This window comes from Lacerta agilis, chromosome 3 (assembly GCF_009819535.1).
Source record: "Lacerta agilis isolate rLacAgi1 chromosome 3, rLacAgi1.pri, whole genome shotgun sequence".
Lineage (NCBI taxonomy): Eukaryota > Metazoa > Chordata > Lepidosauria > Squamata > Lacertidae > Lacerta > Lacerta agilis.
In genome coordinates, this window is record NC_046314.1 from 101,544,541 (window position 1) to 101,570,385 (window position 25,845).

A 25,845-nucleotide genomic window follows, 5' to 3' on the forward strand; every position below is an offset into this window, starting at 1 on the left:
TCTATTGGAAATTTACTCCAAATTGCAGTTGTTGTTTTCTTTTTATATTCCCACCCCCCCCCCTTTTAAGTATTTAAACCAGTACAAATGGAAAATAACACGAACTCTGGACAGTACTGAAGAAAAGCCAACCTAAAATCTTACCATGGAAATAGGACTGCCACGTGGTAGGTTCCATAATGAACTCAATTAGACATTTTGGATAGTTTCCAGTTTCACAATATTTGCCCAACCCCAAATGGAAGACCGTTAGACATCTCTTTTATTTTTGTCCTGCTTTGTTTCGTGAAGATTTCCCCCTCTTCTATTTCCTTCAATTTGGCATCACTACGTATTCTAGTTTTCCTTCCCCTTCCAATTTAAAATAATTATGTTTGGGAAGCAAAATGGCAAATGTCGCTTCTTGCCAAGACTTGACATGACGTACTGAGCAATAATAGATGGAGCACTGGAGGGAATGGATACACAGAGCCATGTAGACAGCTCAGCAGGCCACAGAATACCTTAACTGAGCGTAAATGGCTTTGGCTGCTGTCCACAGCCCTTCCAAAAATACTTGCACCTGAATGGCCTCATTTCCTTGGATAGATCCTCAGCTTTATCCTCGGGCATTCTAATAAGAAATGGTGTCAACCTTTTGTTCACTTTGCCTGGGGCTAGGATGGGGAACCTTTGGCCCTCCAGATGCTGTTGGACTACAACTCCCATCATCCCTGTCCGTTGGCCATGTTAACTTGCAATGATGAAATATGGAGTTCAACAGTACCTGGAAGGTTTCTGATTCCACCCCCCCCCCCCCCGCCCCCAGCACAGAGCAAGGAATGCAATGGGGGAAAGCAAAACAATGTACATGTTAGGAAGAAAGATGGAAGTGCTTGAACATGGGAAAATCTGAAGCAGAGGACGTGGCAATTGATTTGTTTCCTGCACATCCTTCGGGGAGCTTATGGAAACATACACTTCTCTCATTTTATCCTTAAAGCAACCCTCTGAGGCAGGTTAAGCAGAGAGATGGTGATTCAACCCAGATTTCTGCAGTTTGAGGTGAGGCTTAAGTGGCACAACATAATGGTTTTGTCATAATTATTCAAACTTCCCACTGTCTCGAGGACTAACGAGTTCCAGGGCAACCTTACAGAATAATTTCTATTGTAGGGAAAGGAAGTACAGGAAACTTTTTTTTTTTTTACCCAACTCTATATATTTATTTACAATTGCCTAGGTTGATCAGGTGGGCAGCAAGTAGGGACACAGGTGGGCTCTACTAATTCTAAAGCAGCATCAGTCCACAGAAGAAACAGCAGCTCCTCTGGAGCTCTCTTTGGCCAGATTCAAACTGCACAAGTACATGAGGTTTCAGTTACATTCAGCACCCGTTACAGGTAGGTAGCCGTGTTGGTCTGCCATAGTCAAAACTAAATAAAAAATTAAAAAATTCTTCCAGTAGCACCTTAGAGACCAACTAAGTTTGTTCTTGGTATGTGCTTTCATGTCTGAAGAACTGTGCATGCACATGAAAGCTCATACCAAGAACAAACTTAGTTGGTCTCTAAGGTGCCACTGGAAGGATTATTATTATTTAATTCATTCAGCACCTGGTTTTAGATATTTGTGATGGGCAATAATGAGCACCATAGCTGTCAACTCTCCCCCCTTTTTAAGGGAAATTCCCTTATTCCGAAAAGGGAAAAGTTGACAGCTATGATGAGCACAGAGGGCAATTATTGGCTTTTATGATTGCAATCCTATGGTGACTTACATGCTTGTGTGTCTCATTGAAATATGGGGCTTACGCTTACCGCTGAGAAATTATGTACAGGATCAGGCCGCACTGCAAAACACAATAAAAGCATTCGGTTCTGATTCCATAAACAATTCACCTGTATTCTCTTGCCATTAACAGCAGCACCAGTTCTCATTCCCAAACTGACAAAATGTTTCTCTGCAAGGAAGGAAGGGGGGGTGAGGGAACTTTCCCATTGTCTCAGGAATTTAAATTGATTACCATTTCAAAAGAATGTCCAGACATACCAGGAAGGGCAATCAGAGAAGGCATTATCAGATAAACTGGCAGGCAGGAGAAAAACGCTCTCAGATTTCAGTTGGAGACCCTCATACTGTATGTATGAGGTTTCTGGGGGTGGTCTTGGACTCCAGGGTGGGAAACTTAAATGTCCTTGTATCTGAAGAAGTGTGCATGCACATGAAAGCTCATACCAAGAAATTAGTTGGTCTCTAAGGTGCTACTGGAAGGAATTTTATTTTATTTTATTTTTACTTATTGACTATGGCAGACCAACACGGCTACCTACCTGTAACAGGAATTAGCATGGTTCAAGGGTGCCTTCCAAACAGACAAAGCCATTTGAGGAGGGTCTAGAGCAGGGCCTATGGCTTAGGGAGAGAATATGAACTAGGAATAACCCCGAAGGAATAACCCCTTTTCTTTACATGGTGGCTGTGCTCTGCCTCCACGGTCGGGAGGCAGAAATCATCTGAGCGACAGCTGCTGAAAACCGCAGAAAGGGAAGAGAGTGCTCTTGTGCGTCCGCCGTGAGCCCACCCCTGCCAGTGGCGCCACTCTAACCGCTCGTATCTCTAGTTATCCGCACGTCTACTTTCGCATTGGGCGTTTTTCAAACTCGGGCCGGAAGTGCCCGCGAAGGGGCGTTCTTTCCTGCGCCTCTCTCTCTGTGGTCCTCCCGGGAAGCTCCCTCCCCGCCGCTCTGAGGGCGTCTCTGTGCTTCTCTATGGCGGTGGCGGTTCTGCGCAGCCTGGGAGACCCAGTCCCGCAGGACCTGCCCGCGGCCGCGGGGCTGCTGGTGGCCCCGGCCGGCGGGCAATGGGCCGCGGTGGCGGCGGCGGCCGCGGCGGGCGGCCCTCTGGTGCTGGCCGTCCGCCCGGCGGGGTCTGAGGCGCAGCCGGTGCTGCTGTGCGCGGCGCTGCTGGAGGCCTCGGCGGCCTCGGGGCCGGAGCTGTGGCTGGGCCGGGCCTTCCTGAGGCAGCTGGGCCTGGCGGCGGGGAGACGCGTGCGGGTCTGGCCCGTGAGGAGGCCGCCGTTGCTAGGCTGGGTGTTGCTAGGGGCGGCAGGGGCAGGGCGGGCTCCGCGACCCGCGGCCGGCTCGGGCTCCAGCGTCCTGGTGCGGCGCGGGGAGACGTTGCCGGGCTCGGGGCTGCTGGTGCTGGAGTCCCGGCCGGCCCTGCAAGGGCTGCTGGGCGCCGGCACCCGCTTGGCCGTGACTGAACTGAGGGGCGGCGGCGGCGGCGAGAGCCGGGACCGGAGCGGGGAGCCGCCGCCGCTGGTATCTGCGTGGGCGCACGGCGGGGAGCGGCTGGTGAAGGCGGAGCGGGGCCACGCAGCTCTGTGGGGAGGCGAGGCCGGCGAGACCCTGTGGGTGACCCGCGGCGGTCTGCGCAGCCTGGGCCTTTTCCACGGGGAGTGGGTGTCCGTGTCGAGGCCGGAAGGCGGCTCCCGCCACTTGGCCACCGTGCGAGCCCTCGACCCCCGGTGGTACTTCTCCCTCGCCGAAGACAGGCGACGCCGAGCCGCCGAGGAGGACGCCGTCTTTCCGCACGAGAGGGCTCTGCTCCCCGCCACCTTGGCCTTCAACCTGTCCTGCGACCCTCTGGAAGGGGCACTCCTTAAAATCCAGGTGGGTGGCACCTGTGCGGAATGAGGCGCCCGGCTGGGAAAACAGGTGCTGAGCGTGGGAAGCTGCCTCGCACCATGTAGGGCAGCTTTCAGACTACCACGGTTCTGCCTGCTGGGACTGGGAGCGACTCCCAGATGTTTCAGCAGGCAAAACTACCAGCTATATACGGTAGTCTTTTTTACCAAATGTATGCCCACCTCACACATCTGAGAACTGAATGCAAAACCTCCTGTCTGGAGGAAGAATAATGCCTGTAAATCTGGCTAATGCCACCCCCCTACACACAAGGGTAAAGTTATCTTATCCCTTTTGGTGTGGCTTGTTTGGTATGTGGAAATTGGACTAGTAGCAGGATGGGGCTTGTCTGCTATAGAGTTGTGGTTATATAAGGGGAAAGTGTGGATGCGTACTTTTGTGTCAAATGCCATAGAGCAGGAAGAGGTAGTTGTGACATCAGGATCACAGCAGTAGTGTAGTTCTATAGCATCTGTGAAGAGTCTTTAGTTATCTGTGGAGCCCAGCCTGTATCGTAAAGGATGTGCTTAGCAGAAAGACTCCTTAAAGCATAGCATGCTAACTTATAAGCTAGTTAGGGGTCAGTAGGGTCTTAGCTTCAATATTGGGGTGGGTTGAAGGAAGCTGCAGGTCTTTGCTATAGCACTGTTGTTAACAGCCATGAGGATTAAAAGTGAAAGGCAAGATCATAAGTTTGTCATGACAGCATGCACAGATTGTTGTGAAGATGTCGTGGTGGACTTTGATTCTGCAGTTAGAGATGAACTGAGAGTCTCTAAAGTGGAAGTTTGGGAACTTCTGAAGTGCAGCATGGGGAGGATCTCTATCTGTATACAATTTAAAAAATCTTGTGTGATTATGCCATTGTATAGACCCAAAGGTAGCAGGCGTGTGGCTGCTTGGGTAAAGTTAGTTCTGTATTCAGGATTGCATAACAAACCCTCATCTTTACCTCCTTTCCACTTTTATGAACATCATTGAGCTTTATCTTGCATTTAGAGAGGGTGTTTCCCCTTCAAATACGTCATTCCTTTGTTACTTGATTTATACATTGAAAATTTCACCCTTAACTCCAGGCTGGAATGCTTCTGGAAAAAACTACCACCCCCTACTTGTATATTCACAATTACCAACAGAGATTGGAGCTCCTGTTCCATACACAGATATGTACCGAATGAATGAAAACATCTGCCACTGAGTTAGTCTAGTGTCAAAGAAGCAATCTTGCTGTGTGGCACCTTAAAAAAATAACAAACATTGTGGCATAAGCTTTCCTAGACTGGAGTAAACTAATCACATGTATTAAGCATTATCGGGAAACTGGCAGGTATAGATACTCATATTTGTAAGGCAGGGGGTGAAAATGTAGGCAGTGAAGTTAGCAGGGAATGAAATGCAACAATTACAGACTGTAACAATTAGGTTAAAGTGGGGATAATGAAATTAAAAGGTTTAAAACACATCTGTGACTGGAAAATTGGGTTTTCTCTAACCTATTATGGGATGGGAAAAATTAGGCCTGGTACTCAAAGGTTATTGTAGTTTAAAAAAAAAAGACTGTTCTGTCCTAATCTCCTAGTTGTTAATTTTGTGTAGTGGAATTAAAATGGAATAGGGTTGTTTGTCCTCTGTAGAGATATGGGGAAGCTGCTGGTGCGCAGGAGTTAAAAGGAAGTCGGTCCTTGCTATCTGTGCCACCCTTTGCCAAGGAGCTACACATAGAGATTGTGTCCTCACCAGCCTACAGCATCACAGGAGTATATGACCAAATTCTCTACCAACACTTTCAAACTCCCAGGTTAGCGTTTCAGTAAAGACAATAACTTAACCTCTGCATCCCTCTTTATGAGATCAAGGGATAATCTTGTTACTGTGCTTCTTATTTACTGCATGAGCACACAATTAGCAGGACATGGGCTTGTTGCCAATGTGTCACATTTGAGAAGCTTGCTTAGGCATTTTAAACATTTACAAGTAAAATATTGATTCTAGAAATACTTAGAATATGTCTTAAATCAGTGAAATATATTGGTTGTGCCAGCTGAGAGAACTCTTAAAAACTTTTGCAGTAGCATTGTGATCTTAAGCCTGTCTTTGTGGGGTCTGTATGCCAAGTACCTTTTATGGCTTCTCCTAGTCATTTCATAGAATCATAGAATTGTAGAGTTGGAAGGGATCCTGAGGGTCATCTAGTCCAACCCCCTCAACTTTCCTCTCTTATTCAGTGGCCAGTGGTGCTAATCACAGCTGAGAGTTGTGGTCCAAGATCTGCACTGAAAGCAGGTTAATGCAAAGTAACTCATAGAACATATTTCCAGTGAAAATTAAGCAAGCTCGGAATATGATCTCTTTTAAACATGCTTTATAGACACACTCTTTAAAGGAATGGCCTTGGGAGAATGAAATGTGATGTTGGGCCAAATTATCAGCTATTTGTTCAATGTTAATTTTAGTTTTCTTTATTCATTGAATGTAATGAGATTTTATAGTTTTACTGTAATATTTTACTGATTGGTTTTTTTAATGTATTATTTTATTGTGAATTGGTTTGTAAGACAATTGTCCTAAAAAGCAGTATAGATGTCTTTATAAACAATAATAATATAAGTAACAAATGCTATCTTAAGGTTACCTGCCCCCAGTATGTTTCATCCCCCCACACTCTTTCTGTATGCTTTGTAACGAATTGATTTAAATATGATTTTAACAGGCAAGTTATTACTGTGTTTGTGCAGAAAGGTTTCCTTCTGGTGATTCCTTTTCCACACCAAATGCTGGCAGTACAGTGAAGAGGCCTCTGTTTTTGAGGCGTACCATTTCATTCAGCACTTTCTGTTCAGGACAAAAATTAAAATGGCTAGTTGGACCACATATCTGCTGCAGGATATTAAACATTTGAAATATTTCTGATGGCCTCCCTTACTTCATTTTAAGACCATTGCATTGTCACACAGATTTTTCTCCCTTCCTTTAGTTTAATAACACATGTATCACCATGACTGTTTTGTTGCAGGCTAGTCCAGGAGGAAGATATTCTGTGTATTCCAACAGTCGGGCATCCTGAGTTCTTAGAAGGAAATTCAGATAAGTTCTCTAGGTATGTTTTCCATTTTGTTAAAGCTAACTGATCTGTCATTTTGCAGTTATCAATCTGCTTACTAAAAAATCTGATTGAAGTAGCCTCAATTGGTTTGGGTTAAATGCCTAGGGAGAGCTGTCCTGGAAAATCAGAAGCTTGTTTACCCTGGATTGATGGTACCATTATTATAGTCTTGCAGATTGTGGCTTTATACCTAAGGAAGTCCTGTGATGTTAGGGGCTGTTCTTTAATTTCAGAAAATGGGAAATGCTGATGTTTTTGGAGAAAAATATCAATTGAGGAAGAACTACCTAAAGCTTGTGCTTTTGCAAAGTATATTTTTCATATAAATACTCCAGTTATTTTCTATTGATTCCACCAATGCCTTTGGTACTGGAATTTTAGCCTGTTTGCTCTTCATTCAGATGGCCGGACCTCTACTTCAAGGTAAAAAAGATAGTAGCAGCAGACGAAAAAGAGCAGAGCCTGGGGTACCTGGCTGACACCCAGAACACGTCTTTATTTCTGGTAAGGTATAAAAAAATGTTTTAGGTAAATAGCATATTCTAGTGCTGACATCAGAGCTCTTGAGTATAATAAATATAAAAATATAAATAATGGTTAGGGCATTACATACAAAACTCATGGAGAGAGGTAATGTTGAAGTGGGACACATTTCTCCCAACTTTTGAACACCTTTGTTTTCCTTAGCTGCAAGACAGAAAAATATATATATTTCTCTTCTATTAAAATGTGGTAGGGCTTCCAGGGACCTGATCAGTTATTTAAATAGCTACCTTTGCTCTAAAGGGTATTTGATTTGAGAAGAAATACTCATATCAGGTAATTTTCAGTTCCCTTTTTTTGTAGGTTGGTTCAACAAACAGTGCCGTCCCATCTTTCCCGTCTCAAAATGATCATGGGTTTTGGAATAGTTTATCTCCTGCTGGACTCTGCAACATAGTGAAACAGCTTTGTGATATTCTTGGGCCTCACTTACACAGTAGGTAAGTCAGTTGACTCGACCTAATTCTACCACATACATACATTGCTGCAGATAGCTTCGGGGGCTGGGTCTATGCTGCATGTAGCTGTTGCCCTTTACTGATAGATTTTGGAAATTCTGTATTATAACTTTGGTTATGCGGTGGTAGGATTTTTCTGGTTCTGGACCATGCCACATTTCATTCAAGGTGCTCTTGTGGCAGTGGGGCCTGAATTCAATTTCTCATTGAACCTTTGGGGCCTCACATTGTGAGTTTATAACAACAACAACAACAACAACAACAACTTGTTTTTTATTATTTATACCCCATCCAACTATCTGGGTTTCCCCAGCCACTCTGGGCGGTTTACAGCATATATTAAAACATAATAAAGCATCAAACATTAAAAACTTCCTGATACAAGGCCGCCTTCAGATTAATAATAATAATAAATATTTATTTATTCATACATACATACATACCCCGCCCATCTGGCTGGGTTTCCCCAGCCACTCTGGGTGGCTTCCAACAGAATATTAAATGCAATAATATATTAAACATTCAAAGCTTCCCTAAACAGGGCTGCCTTCAGATGTCTTCTAAAAGTCTGGTAGTTGTTTTTCTCTTTGACATCTGGTGGGAGGGCGTTCCACAGGGCGGGCGCCACTACCGATAAGTCCCTCTGCCTGGTTCTCTATAACTTGGCTTCTCGTAGTGAGGGAACCGCCAGAAGGCCCTCGGCACTGGACCTCAGTGTCCAGGCAGAACGATGGGGGTGGAGACGCTCCTTCAGGTATACTGGACTGAGGCCGTTCTAAAAGTTGTATAGTTTTTTATCTCCTTGACATCTGGAGGGAGGGAGTTCCACAGGGAGGGTGCCACTACTGAGAAGGCCCTCTGCCTGGTTCCCTGTTTATGTGGTTGTGCTGCAGTCTCCCTCCTTTGCTTTCTTCTTTTGTAATACTAATTAATGAAGTTGCTTGTTTTTTGTGTTCTAGGGGGACTCTACTAAATGGAGCTGGAAGCATTCTTCTTTCAGGACCCAGTGGTGTGGGGAAACTGACAGCTGTCAGAGCTGCCTGTAGCCGCCTCAATCTCCATTTGTTCAAGGTAGTTTGTTTGAGCCTTCCATTTGATTTTTTATGTCATTTAACATGTGGAAAATGGCCTTGAAAGAATACAGTGCTACTTACAAATAGCAATGTTCTCTTTTTGCTTTTTTGACCCCAAATTGTCACTCAGGCACAGTGGAGAAAAGTGGTTTTTCTATAGAGAACTTCTGGCATTGCATATTCCTTCTTCATCCTACATTTATCCTCTTTCCCTCTTAGCTGAGGGTGAATTGTATTTGTCTCTTGCCCCTTGCAACTTGGGCATCTTACGTGAATGCAGAGTGCTGCTGCTGATGGGAGTGCTTACAAGGAATAATAGAGGTTTTATAATTTCCTTATAAAGGATACTTCTTTCTAAATGCATGCATCTCAGAAATAAGAGGCAGTTTTGGACTTCTGGGTCTTCCAAAACTCCCACCTTCAGAGGGTCAGGACATGTTTATCTGCCAATTGATGACACTGCACTGAGCTCTGTGCTGCTTCCACTGCTTTTTGTTCCCTATGAAGGCATTTTTTTTTTTATCAAGTATTCAATTTATTTGAAATCTTGCTTTAGCATAGTGAAAACAGCAGCACACTGACTGTTTCTATAGTTCTAAAAAATTGAAATTACCCCTATCTGTAATATTGTTCTTCAACTGCTGGGTTGTATCAGTTGAGAGAGCACCAAATTGTATTTGTTTTTACTGTTCATGAAAGTTACCGGTATATACCAATCATAAGAAAGCAACAGTCTGAAAGTGGTAAGAGGGGAGGAATCCTGATGCAGCTTTTCTTTCCCATATAGGATAGTCTGCACTTGCTAAAATTCTCCCATCCTCACACCTGTTAAAGATGTCTACAGGAAAATGGCGGGCATGTACAGTTGTAAAAAAGGTTATTGTATGGTTGTAGGTTAAAAATGTGTCCAATGAATAAACTAGTCTAGATCAGCAGAATCTGCAGCCAATTCCCCTGCATGTATTCTTCAAATATTTTTGCATTGCAGTCCTCAACATATCTTTGTCCCCTGGCTTCCTGTAGGTGGATTCTGTTAGTTTGTGTGGTGACACCAGTGGGTCCACAGAAGCAAAACTGCATGCTGCGTTCTCACAGGCTGAGGTCTATAGCCCTTGTGTCCTGCTAATGAAAGATATAGAGCTGCTGGGAAGAGATCGTGATGGACTTGGGGAGGACTCCCGAGTAATTCTTGCATTACGGCACCTTCTCCTGGACAGAGAGGCAAGTACTAGGTATGGATCGTCACACTAGGATTTTCTGGTGTTTGTTTCTGAAGGATGGCTATCACTATGGTGTACCTGTCTCTGCAACCTAGCAGTTAATTGAGTAGTTCTTCTCTTGCTGGGTGATACTGGAATTTTGGATCCCTGCTCCAAAAAACTCATGGTGTATTAGCAGTATAGAGTGGGGCTTTCTTTATATTTTAACTGCGATTTTCACATAAGCACTTAAGTAGAGCCCTGCTGGATCCAGCATTGTGTTCTCACCCCTGGCTGAAATATTCATGGCTCATCTGTGTGTTTTCTCACTAGTTATCCTGTCCTGGTAGTAGGAACAACAACCAGGCTTGGGAATGTCCCTACAGACTTGCAGACAGCTTTCCTTCATGAACTGAAAATTGAAGCACCATGTGAAGAGCAGAGGAAGGCCATTCTAAGCATGCTGACAGAGGGCTTGCCTTTGGGAAAAGAAGTGAGCCTGACTAAGCTTGCCCGGCAAAGCGCAGTAAGTTGCATCCCGCACGGTAGGAAAGCCTAGTTGATGTTACAAGGGGAGCTTAGTTGCCACAGTGTGTGATTCCTTCTAGTGCTGAAAGATAACCTTGCAGTAGGAAAGAACAGCCAGGTCGTTGGTCTCTTTAGGCCAGTGTTGTCTGTCTGGCAGCAGTTCTCCAGGGCCTCTCCCTGCCCCAGCTAGGGGACATTGAACCTGGGAGCCAATGCTCTGCTGCTGAGCTGCAGCCCTTCCCAGGAATTGCTTCCATTTTATGCAAACAGCATGATCCAAATAGGAATGCGGAGTGCTGGATCTCAACTACTTTAGGCCCCAAGTCAGAATCCCTGAGAAAGACTTGTCAAAAAGAATTATCTACAGTATGTAAACTGAGAATGTGGTCAAGCTCATGTAGCTATTGGAGTTCAGTTGAGTTGAGTTCTGGCCTATGGATAGCCAGTATTACACAAATATAGGCATCTTGATTGCCTTCACTAGGAGGGCTTGGAGGCCTTTGCAAACCAATATAAACCTACCTGCAGTAGCATTCTCCATTACTTCAGTGGTGTGCTCACATAGCTTGAGGGAATGGGTACAGGAGGATTTCCCCAGATTTTTCTGTATAGAGAATTAAACCTCTTCATCCTTATCCTTAAGGGGTCTTCTTTCAGAATGCTTTCTCTGCTTGCCTTGGGAATTGTTCCACTACTAGCATCTTGTTCCACGTTTGCAGGGCTTCGTTCTGGGAGATTTCTGCACTTTGCTTTCCCACAGCAGTCGTGCAGCCTGTGCAAGGATCCAGAATTCAAGGTAATGGAGGAGACTTTTTGGTGATTCGTAAGCCTTCAGGTGATAACTGCAAATGTTTTACACACTTTGGAAGATGAGATTTGTGTTTCCCAACTGTGGATGGGATAAGGGAGGCATGCCAGTTTGTGATCTTCAAAACCTGAGGTGCCAGCTGTCAGGAGGGAGTAGCACAAGGAGCAAGTACAAAGAGTCCACCCGCAGCAGTTTGCGTGTGGCCACGGGGTGGTGGCTTAGTAAAATGATTGAAAAGACTTGTCTTTGGAAGCTTACTGTGGCAGCATTTGATAGAGCCCCAGTGACTCTTAAGACTCTTTGGTGAAAGTATGCTTTAGGGGATAGAGAATCCGCACCCCCACAGGAACCTTCTATTTTTCTGTTTTTGCACTGTTTCTCTTCCCTGCTTCCAACCATAGTTCCTTCACCTACTACTGCTTTGGAGCAATTTTTCAGCTTAAATAAGGCAACTTAATTCTTTTTCACTATACTATTCCTGGTGGTATCTGAGCCAGTCAGATTGGGCTGCAGAGCGATGTCAGTGAAGGGCAAATGAAGCTACTTTGCTCTCGCTCTTAAGGCCTGATTGAGCCTTAGTCATCAGAGCTTATGTGAGAGCAATATAGTGTAGAGAGATAACATCCTGCTCAGATGCACATTTGATTTTGTGTCTGACTTGCTTCTCAGTGATTATTTCATTTTTGCAGTACAGCAGAACCTGATTGTCAAGGCTCTCAAACACCTTTGTGGCGCAGCTGGTTGGTGTGCCCTGCAAATACTCAAAATTTGAGGGCACCTTTCTTTTGGCACATCAGCACCCAGCTCAGCCCTATAATTTGGAGGCCTTTGGTCCAATTAACTTTTTATTATTATCATGATTGCAGAAAATAGCTTGCTGTTTCTGTTTCCTCTTTGCCAGCTTCCTGGGGGGACTGAGTGAGGAGGAAGAACATGATTTTTGTGCTGCAGGCTTCCCTCTTCTAGCAGAAGATTTCGTTGTTGCACTGGATAAGCTGCATGATGCTCATTCGCAAGCAATAGGAGCTCCAAAGGTATGACTAATAAGAAGCTTGATTTAAAAAACAACAACCCACAAACCACCCTCTGAAATCTCATGCAGCTCTCTGCTACCATTAAATGGAGAATATCATCATCGCCTCCTGCTCCAGTAACTAAACCATACTAAGTGGACTAGATAGCTCAGTGCTTATGCAGTCTTTCACGAATTGTATTTATAAAATTTCAGTCATAATCGCAATCGAGTGTGTACATTAGCTTAAAATCAATAGAATATCCAGTCATAAATGTTAAAAACATAATAAACATAATAAAGAAGTAGGGAGGCAGCAATGCTTATCAAAGCTTACACAAAATAATTTAGTAATAATCTGTAAATTTTTCAGTGTAAAAACCCCAAAACTTCTCTCCTTTCACTAGCAATTGCAGGGCCAAATAGAGCCGCCCCCCAGTAGGAAATTCCAGAGAGTTGGTGTCTAAAATGTTGGTGTCCTTGGGAAGGAAGAACAGTAGTACTATTAACAGTACTATTAGTACAGTAGTACTATTAACTGGGAAAAGCTGTGTAATCATGCAGATCTTACTATATTAAAATACAGGAATCTTCTGCTTCCTTTTTGGACAGGGGTTGTGGAACACATTAATTGGTACTCAACCTTGAACAATTTTAAGGCTCAAGGAAATCCACATAATGCCGTTTTACATTCTGATATTGTTGGAGGTAATGGATGGGCAACATAAATGAGGCTTGCAAGCCCTCATAACTGAGAAAATCTAATTCTACAACACTGGAAAGGCAGCTCTCTGCCAACAATTGCACTGTGGACTTGGGACCTTACTGTGTTTTTGATCTTTGAACATGCAACAGTTTGAAAATAGACAACAGTTTCTAGATATAGACAAGGACATTTGGTCCATGTACACTGAAATGTATTTTTTTGTGGTCGAGTCCATTGTAAATTACTGAATAACCAAATTTTTGTGTCTGGAGAAACTTTTTATGAGCCAGAAAGTGCTGGGAATGTTATGGGTATTCCAATCTGAACTGTAAGCCCCCCTCTTCCTCTCCATCCTTTACCTATGATTTGGCGTTATATAAATGAATTACAGTAATAATGAATTGTCAGTACATGAAATAAGCAGCAGGGCTTCACCTTCTGATATTAAGGTGTAAGTGGGTACGTAAGGGAGAAGAGCTACTAAAGGTAGCTAAAGTGCAGTTAAGGGTGCAACATGGATGATTCCAGGTGAGACCAATCTTCACTTGCCCCTTGGAGCATGGAGGAGGATGCTGTGAGAGCGGTGGCAGTCGCTGGATGGGGCAGAGGGGAGTGTTGTGGTCTCAAGGGGTTTATGAGACTGTGTCTTGAGAGCACCGTAAGAAGAAAAAAGTGCAAGTCTTGGTTTATGAAATAGGGTTGTAGACTTGGTAAGAGTTGCAAGGTTGTCCTGTCACTGCAGATACCTTCTGTCTTCTGGCAAGATGTTGGTGGGCTCCAGGAAGTGAAGAAGGAGATCTTGGACACCATTCAGCTTCCTCTAGAACACCCAGAGCTGCTTTCTTTAGGTCTTCGCCGCTCTGGCCTTCTGCTCTATGGCCCTCCCGGAACAGGAAAAACGTTGCTAGCAAAAGCTGTGGCAACTGAATGCACCATGACTTTCCTCAGGTGGGCATTGTGGCAGAAAGGGATAAGGAGAGCCTTGGGGCACAGAGCTCGGAATAACCAGCCCTGCCTTTTCTCTTTCTCAGTGTGAAGGGCCCAGAGCTCATCAACATGTATGTTGGGCAGAGTGAAGAGAATGTACGTGAAGGTTAGTGTGGAGCTCCAAAGTGGAGCAGAAGAATGCATTATGCATTATGTATGCTGCTGGCTTTAGCGTGACTCCGCAAGATGCACATTAATTTCTTTCTTTTTCTCTCTCATATCAGTGTTTGCTAGAGCCAGGGCAGCTGCTCCCTGCATTATATTTTTTGATGAACTTGATTCCTTGGCACCCAATCGTGGGCGGAGTGGAGACTCCGGTGGTGTAATGGACCGGTGAGTGCCACTTGTCAGCTGCTAAGGAATGCTGAAGCATAAGCATCCTGCTGTGGCAAACTCAGTGCAAACTCTTGGTTTTTTCCCCTTATCCATGCTTGGTATAATGATCCAGACAGGCTGGAAGTATCTGCATGTGTTCGCTAAAAACTGGACTCCCACTGTCAAATATATAAACACTAAAAAGGCTGGGGTGCCCCACTCACTCCCTGATGGCACACAGGTTGTCTTTGGTCCCAGAACCTTAGCTTTGATGATCCTATTTTTTTCTGCACCGGGGCTTAGTTCTAGAAGATATAAAGAGTGAAAATAAATTTTATCGAAAATCTTAATATCCCACCTTTCAGCATACAAACATCCAAGGCAGCTGCTAATGCTAATGCAGCAATCTTTGTATTTTGATGTAATAGAACAAAAAGCAGATCCTGCAGCCAAGGTTAACTTCAACAAAAAATCTTCCCCCCTCTCTCTGTGTATAAATGTGTGTGTGTGTGTGTGTGTGTGTGTGTGGCATTAGCAAAATATTACTGCATCTCTGGATCCCAGCTAAAAACTGCCTTCATAGGCATACCCACTGCCTGGGTATTTGGTGCTTCAAAGCTTGCACAAGCTGCCCTTATGCTATTGGGCCAAGTTGTTATATTGATATGGAAGGCCCTCAACAACTGGTGTCTAGGATACCATGAGCACCACGTGATTCCTTCTATCCCTGCCCGGTCTGTCCCCATGACTTAGATGCATGACTCATACCTGCTAGGTACCAGGTGCTCAGTATTGTGCGCCCATTTCTGTCAAAACTCACTCCCAGCTGAGATCAGATAGGTCTACTCCCAGTTGAACTTTTGGCAATTGGTGTACACCTTTTTATATCTGCTTGCATTTAAGTTTTCTTATTTTTAATGGTTAATTTAAACTGATTTTATCTTTTTATATCTTTTGCAACCTTACTGTACACCACTTAGAGACTATGGTGATAAGCAGTATATATAACACAAAATAATAAAAATATCCAGTACGGCTCTAGCACTAACCAAACATTGGTTTGTTCTGTCACGTGAAGCAGAATATATTTTTTTTTTTATAAGATTTTATTATTTTCTATTAAAACAAAAGAAAAACATAACATAAACACCAACATTAACAATACAAAAACACAATACATGAACACAATCAAACAATTACAATAAAAAGAAACATATACAAACCTTTAAACTAACACTTATCCTCTTACTTTTCTTGGTACTATCTTCTCTGTTTTTGGGGACTTCCCCCGTTCCCTCCACTGTCTTCAAAATCATATATATCTTCTAGGTAGCTTTGTATCTTATTCTATTAACATTTGCCCAATTTTTAATGTGCTTAACTTTACTTAATCATATACCTAATCGCATTTAAATCTTGACTTAAACACCAAATCTTAACTTATTTTCTAGCAAATAAATCTTTCACACAAAAATATCTTCCTAACAGTTTTATCTAACATAAACCTACTAAAGCCGATCTTCTATTTAATTCTGCTCAAATATTCAATTTTACTGATTTGACTAAATAGTCTTTAAATTTCCTCCAGTCCTGTGACACCTTCTCCTCCCTCTGGTCCCGGATTCTGGCGGTCAGTTCTGCGAGTTCCATATACTCCATCATCTTCATCTGCCATTCTTCCACCGTTGGTATCTCTTCACCTTTCCATGTTCTTGCCAATAAAATTCTAGCTGCTGTTGTGGCATACATAAAAAACACTCTATCTTGGCTGGGTATCTCTTCATTGGTTATGCTCAGAAGAAATGCCTCTGGTTTCTTACAAAAGGTAACTTTCATTACCTTCTTAAGCTCATTGTAAATCCTATCCCAGAAAGCATTTACCGCTGGGCACAGCCACCACATATGAAAAAAGGTACCTTTAGCATGTTTACATTTCCAGCATACATCTGACATTTTGGTATTCATCTTAGCTATCTTGACTGGTGTCAAATACCATCTATAAACCATTTTCATTACATTTTCTCTTAAGCTATTACAAGCAGTAAATTTGATGCCTTTCTGCCACAATCTCTCCCAGTCATCCATCATAATATTGTGTCCTACATCCTTTGCCCAATCTATCATTGACGATTTAACCAGTTCATCTTTCGTATGCCACTCTAGCAGAAGATTATACATTTTGGAAAGGTTCTTAAAGTTCGATTCTATCAGTTCTGTTTCCAGTTTTGATTTTTCTACTTGAAAACCAACCTTTTTGTCCATTTTAAATGTTTCATGCACCTGATAATAATGCAGCCAATCGGGGACCTGACTTTTCACCTGATCGTAGCTTTTTAACTTAAAAGTGTCCCCTTCCTGCTGCAGTATGTCCATATATCTTAACCAGTTTGCAGACATGTTCGGTCTCTTATAGGCCTTGGCCTCCACTGGAGATATCCATCTAGGGGTCTTTCTCTCTAACAAGTCTTTATATCTCATCCAGACCTGATACAAGGATTTTCTGACTATATGAGTCTTAAAAGTTCTGTGAATCTTAACCTTGTCATACCAAAGGTATGCATGCCATCCAAACATATTGTCATGTCCTTCCAAGTCCAACACATCAACATTCTCTAATTTAAACCAATCCTTTAACCAGCAAAAGGCCGCTGCTTCAAAGTAAAGTCTTAAATCCGGCAGGGCAAAGCCTCCTCTCTCTTTAGAGTCTGTTAAAATCTTAAGCTTAATTCTGGGCTTTTTGCCCTGCCATATAAACTTTGATAAATCCTTTTGCCATTTCTTAAAGCAATCCAGTTTGTCCAAAATTGGTATGGCTTGGAATAAAAACAGCATCCTTGGTAGGACATTCATCTTTATCACAGCTATTCTTCCCATTAACGACAGTTTCAATCTTGTCCATATCTCCATGTCTTTCTTTATTTCCATCCACAGTTTTTCGTAATTGTCCTTGTACAGGTTCAGATTCTTGGTTGTGAGATTGATACCTAGATATTTTACTGTTTTAGCAAAATTGAGGCCAGTGCCTTCCTGTATTCTTTGAATTTGTTCTGCACTCAAATTTTTTCCTAAAACTTTGGTTTTCTGCTTATTTAATTTGAAACCAGCTACAAGTCCAAATTGTTCAATTATTTCCAAGGCTCTGGGGACACTGCTTTCCGGTTCCTGCAGGGATAACATCAGATCGTCTGCGAAGGCACGTAGTTTGTATTCTTTCTCTCCCACACGAATTCCTTTTATCTGTTTGTCCTTTCGTATCATATTTAGGAGGACTTCCAGGACCGTAATAAAAAGTAAAGGGGAGATAGGGCACCCTTGTCTTGTTCCCTTTTCAACTTCAAACTCCTCCGATATCACACTGTTTACTATTACTTTAGCTCTTTGTTCTGTATAGATGGCCTTAATGCCATTCAAGAATTTTTCTCCAACTCCCATCCTTTCCAAATTCTTTTTCATAAATATCCAGGATACTTTATCAAATGCTTTCTCTGCATCGACAAATAATAGTGCCGCACCTGTGTTTATGTCTCTCTCCAGTTTTTCTAAAATGTCCACAATAATTCTCGTATTATTGCTAATTTGTCTTCCTGGCAAGAAACCTGCTTGGTCTCTATGTATATAATCTTTCAACACTCTTTTCAACCTTGTAGCCAAAACATTTGCAAAAATTTTATAATCCATATTCAAGAGGGATATTGGACGGTAGTTTTTCATTTGAGTCTTATCAGTATCTGGTTTTGGAATCAGTGTGATAAAGGCTTCTTTCCACGTCTCTGGTGCCCTGTCTCCTTCTAATATTTTGTTGCAAATTTCTCTTAACGGCTGCGATAGCCAATCTTTCAATGTCTTATAATATTTTGCTGTTAATCCATCCGGTCCTGGAGCCTTCCCTAATTGCATGTTGTTTATTGCATCTTCTATCTCCTGTGTCGATATTGGGTGGTTGAGAATAACTAATTTTTCCTCTGGGACTTTTTGCAATCCGTTCTTTTCCAGAAATCGGTCTATTTCTGCTTCATCTATCTTCTCCTCCTTGTACAGTTGCTTGTAGAATCTTTGAAAACACCATCTGATTTCCTCCGGTTTCTCCACATTTTTTCCATTTACTACCAAATTATTGATGACATTTGCCTTTTGTCTTTTCTTCAATTGCCAAGCTAGTAGTTTTCCACACTTATTAGCAGATTCGAATGTTCTTTGTTTCATCATTTTCACTTTCCATTCAATATCCTGGTTCATTATATTGGCATATTGGGATTGCAAGTATTTGATTTCTTTTTGAATTTTAACACATCTGGGATGTCCTCTTAATTCTTTTTCCTTTTCTTTGATTAATTTCAACAATCTCTCCATTTCTGCATTTTGTTGTTTCTTCTTTTTTGCTTTTTCACTAATGAGGAATCCTCTCATTACCGCTTTACTTGCATCCCACGCAATTCTTTTCTCCACTTCGGAACTCCAATTTATCTGAAAATATTCTTTCATCTTTTTCGCCGCTCTTTCTACTAGCTTGGTGTCTCTCATCAGAGCGTCATCCATTCTCCATCTAAAAGAATCCTTGGAAATCATTTTTAAATTTAACTGTACCGGATTATGGTCTGAAAGCGTTTTAGGACCAATTTCTGCCTTTTGTATTTTTGGAGCCAATTCATTCGAGATCCAAATGTAATCTATCCTCGACCATGACTGCTGAGATTCACTAAAATAAGTTGCCTCTGTATCTGTAGGGTTTTTTAATCTCCAAGAATCCACCAAATTCAAATTGTCCACCATTTCGAAAAAAGTCTTTGGGAGTTTCCCATCATTCGTTAATTTAGTTCTTTGAGATCTGTCCATTAATGTGGAAACTGCACCATTAAAATCTCCAAGGCAAACTAATTTATACTCCAAATAGTCCAACAGCAGATCATGTATTTTCTTGTAAAAAATTGACTTTCCATCATTTGGTGCATAAAGTCCCAGAATCATAATTTTTTCGCCTTGTACATTAATTTCAATTGCGATGTATCTCCCTTCTTCATCTTTGAAAAGCTGTCTTGGGCTATATTTCTCCTTTGCGTATATCACTACTCCTCTCTTCTTGACCTTGTCCGATGATATAAACTCTTGGCCTAATTTTTTGTTCTGTAGTAATCTTCTATGACGTTGGGCTATGTGGGTTTCCTGTAAACATATTATATCCAAATTCTTCTTTTCTATGCTGTAAAACACTCTGCGTCTCTTTGGTCTCTGATTCAATCCCCGGACATTCCATGTCATTAACTTGAGCGCCATTTTCCTTTCTTTATTCTTCTCCTCCAGTTGCTTCTCCTTTCTTATCTTTCTCTGGATCCTGGCTTGGTCCTGGTAGACCTGGTAGTCCCGGCGGTGGTGGAAACTCAGCTGGGAACCTGTAAAGTTGTGCTGGATCGAGTGGAGTACCTTTAAATTGTTCCAGATGCTTGTCCAAAAACTTTTGCTTTTCCGCCAAGGACCTTATTCTTATCTTTTTCCCTTCGAACGTAAATGCCAGGCCTTCTGGAAATTCCCAACTGAAGGGGATTTTTCTTCTTCTAAGCTCAGTCACCAAGTCGTTGTAGGGAACTCTTTTGTCCAGGAAAAATCTGGGGATATCCTTATAAAAAATTACTTTATTCTGCTCTACCACCAGGTTGTTTCTGTAATGCAAGTCCAGAAAGAAGTCCCTATCGTGTCGATCGTGTAGCACAATCAAACAGTCGCTGACTGTTTTATTGCTTTTCTTTCCTCTGGAACCTCTTGGTCCAAATCTGAAGGCCTTCACTATGCGCGCTGAGACATTGACCTCTTCTAGCTCCCAATATACTGAAAATTGCTTCACAATATAAGCTTTTAGGTCTTCCCCTTCCAATTCTGGAAGACCCCTTAGACGGATGTTACCCTCTCTCTGATGTAGTTGCAGAAAAGCAAGAGACTCTTCAACAGTTCTCTGTCGTGTTCCAATATTCTCTATCTGCTCCAAATCTAAATTGTCCAATTTTTCCTCCACTTTTTTTATTTTTTCTTTGACCACTTTAATTTCCTCGGAGTCCTTTTTCAAAGTGGTCACCTCCTGCCCAATTCTATTAATTTCTTCTCTGTTCTTCCTTACGTTCTCCTCAATTTGCACGTGAAGCAGAATATAACTCGGTCCTTGAACGAGAAGAATACGGCAATGGTCAGATGAGAAATTTGTAAAGCAGGGTGAATCTTTAAGATTCATAGAATCGATGTTTGCCTCTTGTGAGAAGCAGGACCTTACAGTTCTAGAGAGATATAGGAAGATACTGGATTTTGCCAGTCTTCCAGGACATGTGATGCTCTCGCTGTGAGAAGAAAAGTTCTGTTTGATTCTTACTTCACTGCAAAGTTAGTGACTTGCTCATACACCCCCTTTGCCCTGCCTTGTCTGTTAAGAACTGTTTCGTTCAAGGCAAGTAGTTTTTCTCTCAGTGGTGTATAGCAGCTAGTACAGTAATACTTTTGAGCTTAGCTTGGTCATACCTATCTGAACCAGTGCTTTGTGTATGTACTGTTTGGGTTAATGAGTTGACTTGCTCAATGGCTGCACTAGGATTTGTGGTGGCATTTAAAAATGTTCTTTTCCCCCTTGGTAGAGTGGTGTCTCAGCTACTAGCAGAACTTGATGGACTTCATTCTTCTCGAGATGTCTTCGTTATTGGAGCTACAAACAGACCTGATCTTCTAGATTCAGCATTGCTCCGGCCAGGCAGGTATGATTCTTACTATTATTGGTTTTACACACACACACGCACACATGTATATACGTGGCACTTTACAAAGAACAGGTATAACAGATCCCTGGCTCTTAAAATCTAAAATATAGACAGGGAAACAAAAGATGTGATTACTTCATTTGTATGAACCGTGGCTTAGTTACAGTAGAGACAAGGACAAAGTTAGATTAGTGTAGTATCCTAACTCCCCACTCCCTCACTTGTTCCATGTATTGTAAAGCAAGTTTAGTTGTAAAGCACTAAGAGAGGGTCCCTGCCCCTTCTGTTCTGTCTGTGTTGCATTTTTGGCAGACAAATCCTCTGTCCAAAGTGAGGTCTTGAAGTGCTTTCCCATGAAAAATAACAATTTGTTGCTTCTTCCTTGCCTATTTGCTGCTGGATGCATTCATTTGCTCCAATTTAGCGCAATAGTTCTCAAAGGCTTTTTCCCCTTAGACCACTTAAAAATTGCTGGAGGTCTTGGCAGACAACTTAATAAAACTTGCTAACTTTTTAAAGTACCAACATCATTCTAAAAACAGGTGGAAATCATGGGACATGGCAAGTTACTAAAAAGGGCCCCTTTAACTTCTATGGAAAATGAATAGGGCAAGAGCCCTAGTCAAAATAGCCCCCATCTTCATTGTAGAAGGTATCAGTTAAGCACAGAGCCAGGTGCAGGGTTTCTTGAAGGTTGCACTTTTTTCTTCTCTTTTCTCTGCACGCTGTGAGTGGAGCTACTTGGAGAATGTCTGCCATACTGAATTAAAAGCTCCACAGCCTAACAATAGAAGTCTGTTCTCAGATCTTCTTGGGGTTGTGTGTGTTTTCTGAATAGCAAGGCTGTGGCATGTATGTATGTTGGACAACTTCACTTTGTCTCTTTATTGTCTGTTTCCCTGGCAGATTTGATAAATTGGTCTATGTGGGTATAAATGAAGACCGAGACTCTCAGCTGCAAGTACTAAATGCTATCACCAGAAAGTGAGTGCCTACCATAAAATAAAAGTAGTGACAAAGCAAAAGCCCTGTGATTCCCAGTATTTCATGGCCTTAGTATTCCTTGTATATAGGCAGTTAACTCAGCAGGGGAAGACAAGTCTGTGCAAAGTGGTACTTCCACTCCTACAAGCAGCTAAGTACAACTGCAACTTGCTGGTTTGCATTCAGAAGATCTTTCACATCATGGGCTGCAAGATTGTAAACAAGTGCTGTCCTTGTGCAGTCCCTCCTGCTCTTGAACACGGGGTTTATTTTATTGCTTCCCGTTTTAAGCAAACCAATTTACTGTAACAAATTCATGAAGGATAAGGCTATGTTCTACCTGCACTGTTGGAAGCATCATGCCTCTGCATTCCAGTTGCTGGGAATTGAAAGTGGGGAGAGTGATGCTGCGTTTAGGTCCTGCTCTGCAGGCTTTTCATAGGCATCTAGGTGGCCATTGTGAGAATGGGATGGGCCTTTGGCTTGATCCGGCAGGGTTGTCTTACCCTCTTTATGGAATAGTGAAAGCAGCATAACTGCAGTATAGTTTAAAACTGGATAACAGCCTCTGCTGATTTGGGCTTAATAGCTTACCCCTCTGCATCAGCATCTCCTTTTGCTGCTTTTGTTAAAAGAAAAGTAGAACAGACCACCTTGCGCTATGAAGTTTCTGATCTTAGAAAGCTGCGGATGTTAAATTGGCTGTGAATCTTCCCAAGAGAGGTGTGTGCTCTGAATGATAGCCAGACACATTATTGTGAGACCAATAATTCTCATTTGGTGTTTGCCACATGAGGCCTGGGTAGCTCAGTTGGCTAGAGCATGGTGCTGATAATGCCAAGGTTGCAGGTTCGATTCCTGTATGGCACAGCTGCATGTCCCTGAATTGCAGGGAGTCGGACTAGATCAAGGTTTCCCAAACTTGGATCTCTAGTTGTTTTTGGACTACAGTTCCCATTACCCCTGACCACTGGTCCTGCTAGCTAGGGATGATGGGAGTTGTAGTCCAAAAACAGCTAGCGATCCAAGTTTGGGAAACCCTGAACTAGATGATCCTCGGGGTGCCTTCCAACTCTACAATTGGAGAGGCAGAAGGTCTACAGAAGGTCATAACCACAGCCCGAAAAATTATTGGCCATACTCTCCCATCTTTGGAAGAACTATATAGTTCCCGTTGCCTTAAAAAAAGTAAACAATATTTTACAGGATCCATCTCATCCAGGATATAGTCTTTTTGTACCACTGCCTTCGGGCAAGAGATATAGAACAATTAGATCAAGAACAAATAGATTGAAGAATAGTTTCTTCCCAAGAGCTATAACCATCTTAAATGCTGTAACCAGATATGACCTTAGAGAGTTGTGATGGGCGTGTACGTATGTGCATGTGTGGCTGACAATGTGTTTTCTTTTTTTGTTTGTTTTTTGTGCTGTTTTTATGGGATGGCATCCAATTTCGTTGCACTTGTACAACATTGTACTTGTACTTATCCAATGACAATAGAGAAATCTTATCTTACAGTTCTATGATTCTGTGATCACACTCATTTGAACCTGGGATTTAGGGTTATTCCTTTCTGTCCACAGCTCTCAGACGGGCTGCAGTCTAACAACAATCTTTCTTTGATACTAAGCTTTGGATATATTCTTCCTTGGTAGGTTTAAGCTGGATCCTTCCGTCAGTCTCCTTGGTATCCTTGACAAGTGTCCCGTACAGCTAACTGGAGCAGACATATATGCACTCTGCTCAGATGCCATGATGTCTGCTATCAAAAGAAAAGTGGTGTGGATAGAGGAAGGTAAGGAACTGGCATAGCTCAGCTAGATTCAAATCTAGTAAGAAAAATGCACAGCAGGCAGTTAAAGACAGGATGATGGACAGGTTCTGGAAAGAGAAAAATGTTCTTCATGGGCCATTGTTTCTTTGAAACTAATTCATTGAACAAGATAACTGAACTCTTTACTGTGTCCATCCATCTCCAGTGATGGGACAGAAAGGCAGAATACAAATATTTTAAATAAACATTTGATCAAGTGTTTGGCAAAACTATTACTGCTTTACATCCTTCTGTTTAGACTTGCATATCGATAAGCAAAGATCAGTTCTAAATAGTGGAGTAGAAAATCGGATTGTCTTAAGTCTCCAAATAAATGCCTCTGAGACACTTGGTAGACAGGGGTGTGTGAAATTGAAAGGAATTAGCAGGCCTTAACGGGAAAGGTAAAATATTCCTTTGTTCTTGGGCTCCTTTTGTGGGAATGATATATAGAAAATCTCCTTTTTACAGGCTGTAGTGTAATTTCAGACCTGAAGGTGCAATATATTATTTCCCTTGTAATGTGTGTCTCAGAATTTTATAGTTACAGGTAGGTTAGCCGTGTTGGTCTGCCTTAGTTAAAACAAAATATAAAATCAAAAAATCCTTCCAGTAGCACCTTAGAGACCAACTAAGTTTGTTCTTGGTATGAGCTTTCGTGTGCATGCACACTTCTTCAGATACAATGCTACTGGAAGGATTTTTTATTTTTTATTTTATTTTTTTCAGAATTTTCTGTATTGCTGCTACTTGTGCCACCCTTGGGTCTGTTCTTGATGCATTCTTTGGCAAATAGGTTGAGTTACTTGTGGGGGTCTAATTCTGCTATCTGGATTGGACTGAACTGACTTTGCATGAGGTGGGAACCTGTTAAAACACCTATCTGTGAGAGACTGGCATTAGTGTATCTTGATTCAGCTGTTAGGATTCTGTCATTTGGTAAAATGTTGTGGAAATGAGATGTTGTCCAGTGCAAAGAATCAGTGCACTGTGAAAACTCTTAGGGAGAGTTTTGCACTTTGGAGCACTATTCATAGAGTTTCTCTCTGCACTTGTAGAAGTTTTTACATACCCGGGAACAGTTTGTGGGTGTGCAGCATCTGACGTGTCTAAAATGAGTAACTTTTTTGGCAACCATTTCACTCTTTTTCTCCAGGGCTAGACACAGAGACCTCAGACCTAACTCTAACCATGGAGGACTTTGTACAAGCTGCAACAAGGCTGCAGCCGTCTGTTTCCGAACCAGAACTGCTTAGATACAAACTAATCCAGCAGAGATTTGCTGCTTAATAAGGATCCAGCAGGACCAGAAAGGAAGGGATACATATGGTTGGAACTGTATAATTCCATGGAATCAGGAAGAAATTTTTGATGTCTTGTTGTCGGTTTTGCTGGAGAAATGAAAACAGTGGATTCCAATGGCCAAGTCAGTGATAAAAACTGAAAATGGGATCTAGGCATGGAACTGAGACTATTGGGTGCTTAGCTGGGTAAGAACTCCCTCAAGCTAGTTCTCAGCGCCCTTGAGAAGTTCAGGTTTCTTGAACACCCAGTGGAAAACCTTTGGATGCTAACAGCAACCTGGGCCCATGAATATTTGGGTGGTGGTGCAGTGGCTGTGTCTAAGAATGGATAAATAAAAATCCAGTTTCTTTGCCAGAATGACATAAATGCTCTTTAGTGCCTTTTATGAACTAAGATTTTCAGAGGGAGAAAGAAAAAACCATCAAAGCAGAGCAGAGCTCTCCTTCCTTCCTGTAGGGCACTCTGATGCAGTCACATATTTAATTGTTTTGTAGAACTGGTCTTGTTCCCATGCTGGCTCCTTCACCATTTTGGCAAGTTTATCTAATCTGCCAATATAATATAATCTCATTGGTGTTTACAATTGTAGCAATAAGGTAAAATATTCCC

At 42.3% G+C, this 25,845-nt stretch overlaps 1 protein-coding gene across 1 annotated transcript; it reads left to right on the forward strand.

Annotated features, from left to right (window-relative positions):
- Positions 1-2,735: 2,735 nt before the first annotated feature.
- On the forward strand, positions 2,736-25,596 carry PEX6 (peroxisomal biogenesis factor 6). Its single transcript, XM_033144967.1, has 17 exons — positions 2,736-3,653; positions 5,303-5,466; positions 6,682-6,765; positions 7,173-7,275; positions 7,618-7,754; positions 8,732-8,843; positions 9,869-10,077; positions 10,378-10,570; positions 11,292-11,368; positions 12,282-12,414; positions 13,841-14,046; positions 14,130-14,191; positions 14,310-14,418; positions 21,012-21,128; positions 22,038-22,115; positions 23,774-23,913; positions 25,088-25,596. The coding sequence occupies exons 1-17, from the start codon at positions 2,751-2,753 to the stop codon at positions 25,219-25,221; spliced, it is 2,961 nt and encodes a 986-aa protein (XP_033000858.1). The 5' UTR covers positions 2,736-2,750; the 3' UTR covers positions 25,222-25,596.
- Positions 25,597-25,845: the final 249 nt, after the last annotated feature.